The 9,367-nt window shown below is 37.2% G+C and overlaps 1 protein-coding gene across 1 annotated transcript; it reads left to right on the top strand.

The window, feature by feature from the left end:
- LOC107631533 lies at positions 6,611 to 8,658 on the top strand. The gene has a single exon (XM_016335005.2). The coding sequence runs from the start codon at positions 7,331 to 7,333 to the stop codon at positions 8,507 to 8,509; it is 1,179 nt and encodes a 392-aa protein (XP_016190491.1). The 5' UTR covers positions 6,611 to 7,330; the 3' UTR covers positions 8,510 to 8,658.

The following is a 9,367-nucleotide window of genomic DNA, read 5'->3' as shown; positions in this document are numbered from 1 at the left end:
CCAGACAAAGAGATGTCAAATTATGATTTAAGAAAAATACAAGAGTAACATAACATAGCAAATGTTTTTGAAAAGTTGTCATTAGTTAAACCAGGCCTATATATTTTAAAGATTATAGTTCGACTTCATAATTTTTGCAAAGAAGCATATACTTGTCTTCACATAGCTTTGAATAAAAGCTTGCAAATTGTATGAATAATAAATACTTAAAATCAATCATATACAGCCGTCCTATTAATTGAGGTATGACCAGTTAATGTAACTACTAACTCAAATGTACCCAATAAATTTAAAATGTCAATGAAAACACCTATTTGATAATTACACACAAACCTTAACACCCAGTCAAACACTATGGTGTATTTGGGGTAACGTTCCGAAAAAAAGAAGCTCGTTTGAGTGTTTTAAACATTTCATTTTTATGTTTGGTAATTTTTTAAAACTTTGAACCCAGAAGTACTTTCACCTTTAAACATACGTTTACGTGAAGTTAAAAATTTTAGTTTATGCGTTCACGTTAGAGAAAGTTGATTACTGTTGGAGAAATTAGCTGAAAAATTTATTCCTTTTCTACCAATCCTACCTTTCATCTTCTTCTATAAAGAATGGTTTTGCTACGTTACCAACAGTATTTCTACCAACTTCTGCCAACTCTTATTTATTATTGTGTTTAATGGAAGTGTCTTCGTGGATGTGTCTAATAAAAATATATTTTTTATGACTGTGTTTAATAGAAATGTCTTTATAGATATGTTTTCTGGATGTGTCTCTTTATATATGTGTTTAAAATATAATAATTAATTATTGTTAGTAATAAGTTGGCAGATAATATGTTGATATCCTATACTTTTTCATAAAAAAATCCAAGTAACCGAAAATGTCCGCGGGGCAAAAGATTAGGGACTTATTCGTCCTTTTCTCAATTTTTTATTTTTTGTTTGGTTTTATTCATATGAATTTTATTTACTTCTTATTGTAATTTATGATAAATATTGTTGGTTGTAATTATTATATATTATGTTTGTATAAAATTTTTTTCGATTTTGTTGTATTTCTTACTGTGCTTTATTCTCGTTTTTATTATATACAAATTATAAGTAACAAAAGAGTCATAAATAATAAAAATTTATAGTCCAAAATAATTTTAAATTAAAGAATACTAACAGTACTAAAAAAATTATAGAACATTTTCTTTTTGTTTGACATTATAAAATGTATAGTACTCTCTTTTATTTTTTTATATTATTTTTTTTAGTGTTCTATTTTTTTCATGTATATTATTACTTATTATTTTTTAGTTAATATAAAAAAATTTATAAAATGAATTAATAAGATCTATTCAAATATTTAAAATAAAATGATAGGATAATATAAAACATTATTTGAATTGATATTTTTTTTAGTAATTTTTCATCTAAAAGTGATTTTGAGTAGTATAATTCAAACAATATTTATTTTATCATGATCCATTTTGATATAAAGATTGTCAAACATAAATCACGTTAACAAAAACTTATTTTTCATCAAAATCAAGTTTACAAAGTCAATTTTATGCAAACTCCCATTTTCAAACTGTAATCCAAACTCACACAGTCTTTGATACACCAAAATTTGCATTAGTATATATTACAAGTAGCTAATACTCTTGAAACTCCTGATGCGTCTCCTCCCCCAGATCGCGTAGTAGGAACCCAGATATGGAAACTTTGGAAACGGTGATGCCTGATAGTATGCGTCGGTTACAGCAAGAATAGAACAATGCCTTCTTGGTGACAAATGAGTCCATTAAGGTGCTGGAGCATCATACTGTAAAAACGGATCTCTCCACTCAACGGTTGGGGGCGAGCTCCTTTTCGGGTGACGCTATGAAGAAGAAGGCAGTTAATAACCAACAAACAGATCTCCTGATGTTTATATGATGGTGTCGCCAGTAAACAAGAATAAAGAGGGAAGCTTTTCCCGGGATCGCAGTCTGAAGCAAATTAAAGGGCGAATGCTCAACAATGATTTTAAGATTTTCCGTAACCTTCCTCTCCTTTTTTGGTTTTATGAATATTATCAGTTGGAATGATAGAGGTGATGGTTCTAAATTCTTTTCCACTCTTATTAGAGATTTAAGACGTGAATTTGATGCAAATTTTTTGCTTCTCTTCAAAACTCACTTTAGTAGGGATCGGGGTCTGGAAGTCCGGAATAAATTAGAATTTGAAGATTGTTTTGTTGAAGATGCTATTGGGCATTCTGGTGATATTTGGACTTTTTGAGATCTGAGTACCTGGAAGGTTGATATTCTTACTGCTGTATATGGAAGCCCCCAAAAGGTTAACAGAAAATTGTTTTGGAATAACTTGCATCTTTTGTTGGAAAATACTAATCATCCCTGATGTATGATTGGCAATTTCAATGCCACCCTCCATGATAATGAGAGGCGGACGGTGCCACTAGGATTTAGTCTGGCGCTTGCTCTGATTTCAGCGATTGCATTTCTGGCTATGGCCTGATTGACCTAGGGTTTGTTGGATGACCTTTTACTTGAAAGAGAGGTAACTTGATAGTTAGACTGGACAGAACTCTTGACAATTTAGATTGGCAAATAAATTTTTCGGATGATTGTATTAAACATCTTTCTATATTGAAGTCTGATCATGCTATCCTCTGCCTTCAGCTTTATTCTATTTCTGTGCTCAATAAATGAAAAAGGCATTTTTTTTTCTTTGTTGCAGTTTGACTACCTTACCCAGATTTTGACAACATAGTTCGGGACTGCTGGAAGGTTAAAGCTTCTTGGACAGCTAGTGTCAATGAATTTCAATTTCAGCGTGCTCTTAAGGAAATTTCAGTTGTGTAAAGATTATAAGAAAATTCTTACTCAAGAGGAATTGTTATAGTACCAAAAATCTAGGAGCAACTGGATTGAATTTGGGGATCGCGATACAAGATTTTTTCAAGGGTATACTATGATTCGAAGGAGAAGAAATAAAGTCATTGCCCTCCAACAAGAGGATGGTTCGTGGATCACAGAAAAGAATGATCTGGAACAACATGCCTTTACTTTTTTTGCCAACCTGTATCAAGACATCCATGATAACCCCCCTACGTTCTTCGTAAAGAGTTTTCACCTCTCAATGAGACTGACCTTAATATTCTAGGCTGTCATGTGACGTATCAGGAGATTAAGGATGCTCTTTTTGGTATGAAAAGCCTAAAAGTTTCGGTAGAAATGGTATTCAAGCTATTTTTTTATCAGCAACAATGGAATAAAGTTGGGCCTGACCTTTGTAACCTGGTGCAGAGTATTTTTTACAATCCGATCAGTGTTGAGAACCTTAATGAAATGCTCATCATGCTTATACCTAAGGTCGACTCTGTTTCTAATCCAAGATAGATGAGACCTATAATCCTGTGCAATGTTTCATACAATGTTAATACTAAAATTTTTGCCAGTCGTATGAGAAAGATTATGGAGAAATTGCTTAGGAAGTCATTTATTCGATGAGAAATAAAAAAGGGAAGGAAGGCTGGATGGCTATCAAGATCGACTTTGAGAAGGCATATGATAAGCTTAAATGGTCTTTTGTTAAGGAAACCTTAATTGACATTGGGTTTCCCTCGCATACCGTTGAGCTTATTATGGCCTGTATTTCTATGACCAAAATGAGAGTTCTTTTGAATGGAGAGGAGATGGAGGAGCTTAAACCAACTAGGGTATCCGGCAGGACGATCCCATTTTTCTTTACATTTTTGTCTTGTGCATTGAGCGTCTTTCTTAACTCATTAACTGTGATGTGAATTATGGGTTCTGGAAGCCTATTTATATTAAGAGAGGAGGGTCGTCTTTATCTCACATTTGTTTCGTGGACAACTTGATTATTTTTGCTGAAGGTAATATGGAGCAAGCTAGTATCATTAATAGATGCCTAAGTGTCTTTTGTGAGAGTTCCGGACAAAAGATCAACTAAGAAAAAACACACATTTTTTTTCTCTAAAAATGTTGAAAGCTCGGTCAGAGAGGAGAACAATGAAGCTTTGGGTTTTACCAGAACTGACAATCTGGGAAAGTACCTTGGAGTTCCTCTTTATTATTTCAAGGTCTCAAATAACACTTTTGATGACAGCAAACTCAACACCAGGCTTAACTCCTGGAAGTCATCCTCTCTTTCCTTCGCAGGAAGAAATATTTTAGTGAATTCTATCATTTATTCTATTTCTTTATATACTATGCAAATTGCCTTACTTCCTTCCTATTACTACTTATAATTTCATTGATCGTAAATGCAGAAATTTTTTTTGGGGAGAGACTGAACGAACAAAAAATATCCACTTGTTAAGTTAGAAAAAAGTGGGTCAGCAAAAGAAAAACGGGGACTTGGGTATTTGTCATGCCCATACTCTTAACAAGGCTTTCATGATGAAAGTTGGTTGGAGGCTTATTGAGAAGAAGGATGCCCTGTAGATAAAGGGTATTACGATCCAAATATGGTGGAGGTGATAACATTATTCCTTGAGAAGATAGAAAGCAAAGCAACTCAAACCTCTGAAAAGGAGTATGCGCTAATTGGGAGAATGTCACTAAAAACACCATTTGGCGGGTTAGCAATGGCAAAAGCATCAACTTCTGGAAATATAACTGGGTTCCTAATTTAGGGAGTTTGGATATGCATATTAATCAGGTAAGTAATAGAAACATTGATTATTCTAGTAACCTTATGAATTTTCGCTCTATTTCAGGGGATTGGGACGCTGACAAAATCAAAGAATGGCTCCCTAATGACGTAGTCAGCAAGATTGTTGTGAATCCCACGCCGTCTAGGGGTGTTCATGGATCGGATTGTATCCACCGATTCGCGGCAAATATCCGTATCCGATTCGAAAATTGCGGATAGGATCTGATCCGCATCCTTTACGGATCGGATCGCGGATATCTGCTCTACATCCGCATATCCGATCTGCGGATCCGCAGATCTGCACAATAATAATTAAAAATATATATATATATATACGTTTGGTATTATATTTACTTGTTTGTATGTTTTAGTTAGTAATTATTATTCATATATTGTATTATTTTATTTTTGTTATTTAAGAAAAGTTTGATTAAAAATATTTTAGGAATAAATAAGTTTAAAAATGTGAAAGAAATATTTTTATTGAATTTTTTACATAGAAATATGATTAAAAAGAGAAGGTTCAATTATGCAAATATATCCGATATCCGATCCGCTTTGCGGATCGGATCTGACACTAAAAAACACGGATATCATATCCAATCCGATCTGATGGGAATTATGCGGATCGGATCGAATTTTCGGCCATATCCAATCCGATCCGATCCGATCTGCGTACACCTCTAACGCCGTCCCCTTGAAAAGATAAAGATCAGATTACGTGGGCTCTCATCTTGGATGGATGCTTCAAGCTCAAATCTGCTTACCAAGATATCTAGAATACCACTGACAGCTCCAGCAACATTTTCAGCCTTGTTTGAAGTTGGAAAGGACCTGAATGAGTGCGTTTATTCCTTTGGCTTATTGCTCATGACTCCATTCTTACCAATGCGGAAAGGAAGAAGCACCATCTTACCAATGACGATCATTGTCCCCGGTATAGAAATGATGTTGAATTCACTCTCTATATCATTCGAGATTTTTTTTTTTTTGCTAAAAACGTATGGCGAAACCTCCTGCCTGCCAATCAATTTCGACATTTTTTGAATTCTAATATGCTGAACTGGTTGCAAAACAATCTCTCGAAGAGATCAAAGTGGTTAAACCTGTTTGGCATTGCAACATCTCATTTTTGGTTTTGTCGTAATAAGCTTGTTTTTGAAGATATGTTGATTTTTTTTGCTACAACTCTTATCTAGATTAAGGCTAGGCATAAGGAATATTTACATGTCATGAATGGGAATTGGAGGCAGAAGCACAATAATCCAACTGCTAGTACTCTTATTCGCTGGCTCCCTCCTCATGAGAATGAAATTAAGTTTAATGTTGATGGCTCTTTCTTCGCTAACCAGAATAGCGCCGGATGCAGTGGAGTTTTTAGGAATCACTTGGGAAGATATATCATTGGTTTCGTTTTCAACTAGGTAGTTGTTCTATTATACATGCGAAAATGTGGGGGTTGTGTGCGGTCTCTAGATTGTTGTGGCCAACAATTTCAAGCGGCATGTTATTGAAATAGATTCTTTCTCTGTCCTTAAGTTTGTAAGAAATGGTTGTACTGCGAGTCATCTTTGTGCATCGATTCTTGTTGATATCAACATTCATTCATGTCCAACGGCTTGATGTTTTCAGATGGTCACTTATTTTTAGAGAAATAAATTATGTTGCGGATATGCTTGCTAAAAAGGGATAATCCTCCCATTTGGCTTCCATATTTTTTATGTTCCTCCTCCAATATTAGCTTAGCGCTAGATTTGGACTGTTTTGACATTTTACGCCCGAGACTCTAAGCTCTGTTTAGTAGTGTTTGTTTTTTTTCCTCCTTGCTTGGGGTCCTTGACCCCGTAGATACCTTAAGTAATACTAGCTGCATAATTACTGAAAGCAAAGCCATAACTTGTGCAGTTAGTTCAATTTGAAATACAATTAGTAACACTTGCAGCATAATGAGTGAATCAAATTTACCAGCATGGCTGCATTATTACCCTAAAGCACAGTCTTGTGTATTGTAATGTCAATTCTCTTTCAGCATACACTGACCGTGACCAAGGGGTCCAAGGCATTACTTGTCATGGAAAAGAAAACTTATGAAAAAGCAACAGCAGGAGAACAAAAGTTGATGTACCAAAAATTCATATTCCAGCTGGACCCTACCCTGAAGCACCCCATTCGGTCCAACTTGGTGCTGTGCATATAATTAAATGAATTTCAAGTAATACTAAGAGCTCTATGAAAAATAAGCAAGCTCTCTTATATCAGTAGTTCTACCATGACAATGACACAAAACACTTTATAATATAAGTAGCTCACCCCGCACGCCCTTTCAAACAATTTTATAATAGTCCTCAGCCGACCCAGCATGAAGCAGAGCCAAGAAAAAACACTTAAAAAATTGAAAGGGCAACCAATGACACCGCCCCATGAAGAAAAATAGTGCAATCCTTGTGGGTCAATTGTCCTCAGTGGTCACTAGTAAGTAGTAAACTCTTACATAATTAAACAAATCCGAAAGTCTTAATCAAGTCAATAAACAAATCCCATAAAAAGCCAACCACACCGAGACAAAAACTTGTTCATATATTTATCAGCCAATACAACCTCCTCCCACCAAAACTACCTAACCCCCTGCAACAGAACTCACTTACTCACTCACTCATTCTCACTGAATGGAAGATCATCGAAGTTCAACACCCAACGCTATTGGTCTCTGCCTCCTCCCGCAAGAGCTCATTCAAAACATATTTCTATCTCTCGTCTTGCCTGAAATCCTTCCCTTAAAACTGCTCAACAAATCTTTCTCCCGAATCATCTCCGACCACACCTTCGTTCGCCGCTGCAACTCCGTCTCCGCCGCCACCACCTGGCTCTTCGTCTACAAGAAGCGCTGGCTCCGCGACGCCGTCCTACACGCCTTCACCCACCGTAGCTCCCACCGCTGGTTCCGGATCCGCATCGCAGACCTCCACTTCCACGCCGACAACGACCTCTACTTCCTCGCCGCCTCCGCCAACTTCTTCCTCTTCGCTTCCAACACCGTCCGCGAGGTCATCGCCGTTAACCTCGTCACCCTCGCCGTCAAGAGGATCCCGCCTTCCCCGTTAGGTCCACGTGGCACCTCATCGTGGAGGAGGTCCGGCATGAAGCTCGTCTCCCACCCGGACGGCTCCGATCATTTCCGCTTCTTGTTCGCCGAGTGCGTGGACAACCGGCCCGTTTTGTTTGTCTACAATTCCGAGACCGACACGTGGAAGTCAACGGAGGGGAAGGAAAGCACTGGATCCAGTGGGATTGTGCCACGTGGAGGTGGAAATATTTTCCTGAGCGTGGCTCATGGGCCCCAGGAGAGCGTTCTGGTTGCGTGTACAGCACAGTGCGAGGCGCCAACAGTTGTACGGCCGAGATTTGATCCGAGAGGGAGCGATGGAGGGTTGAGCGTTGGATATAGTTGGGGAAACGTGATAGATAGGCTACACGTGTACGGAGATGGGTACATGATGATAGTGAAATCGGAGGGTGGAGAGCGTGGAAAGGGGAGGGTGTTGAAGGGCGTGGAGTTGTGGGGGTTGAGTTTGGATGGGAGGAAGTGGGAGTTTGTTTCGGTGGTTCCGAGTGAGTTGATGAAGGTTGTTGAGAAGCCTTATGGGGTTATGATGGGTTGCTTGGAGGAGAAGAATGGGATCCTTCGGGCTGCTTTGGTCTCTAATTCTGAGGGGTTTTGGAATATGATTTGGCTCTCCTATGATGCCACGTGTAACCACTGGACCTGGATTCCCGTTCCTGATTGCAAAATGAAGGGATGGAATATGGCTGGAATAAGCTTCTCCTCTGGTCTTATTCTGCCTTGATGAAGAGTACCAAACATGTATATAGTATAGTATGCCATCTATCTTGTAAATCAAATTATACCAGAGGATGAGCTGAGCCATGCGGTTTATTCAGCCTTCATTTCTTAAAATTATTTAATGGATCCTCCATGTTATTCACTTTTATTATTTTTTAAATTCGTGATTTCAAGTATTGCCAATGCCACGTTATAGTGCAATGAGAGATTGTTAAACTCAACACCTTAAAGTGTGAAACAAGAAGAGTTCCCGTGAAGAAAATAATCACTCGAAACTGATGCCACACCTTTTCTTCTTGACTATAAATCTCTATACATGATTTTCGTGAAGAACAAAATCAGAATCAACAACTCCCTTTCTTCAAAGAAAAGGATAGTTCAAATGAAATCCAATTTTTTTGTCAAATAGCTTATAGTATATTGAATCCAATATTCAAGGAGCTGGGGTTCCAATGAAGCAATTAAGGGTATCATATGCTAGTAGATTAGTAAAGACGACTATGGGTCCAATGAAAAAGCTTCAATTGCAAATTTACTTTATCCTCCTTGACTTCAAATGTATTTATCTTAAACACCTAAAATACAAGACGTACAAGAGTTGCTAAGCTTAGATTTGTTTTAATAGGTATTCTTGATGGATTTCATGATCAACCTAATTCTGAGCAAATTTTTTTAAAAAATTTTGGGTTTTTTATTTAAATAAATATTTAAATTTGATTAATTATCAAAATGTGCATGGATAAAAAGGTGGATGAAAGTGCGCATAGCCAATTTACCGGAGTTGTCCGCGAAATGGGATTTGCTACCAATTCATCTCCGGCGTCCGCGAAATGGAAGAGCTTGTTAGGACCAACCCAAGTGT

Source organism: Arachis ipaensis, chromosome B03, assembly GCF_000816755.2.
Source record: "Arachis ipaensis cultivar K30076 chromosome B03, Araip1.1, whole genome shotgun sequence".
Taxonomy (NCBI): Eukaryota; Viridiplantae; Streptophyta; class Magnoliopsida; order Fabales; family Fabaceae; genus Arachis; species Arachis ipaensis.
Note: the sequence above shows the minus strand (reverse complement) of the source record. Positions and strands in the feature narration are given on the sequence as shown.

Bases quoted from the DNA above. Each gene is read 5' to 3' on its own strand.
- LOC107631533 (XM_016335005.2), top strand. From the start codon at position 7,331: ATGGAAGATCATCGAAGTTCAACACCCAACGCTATTGGTCTCTGCCTC.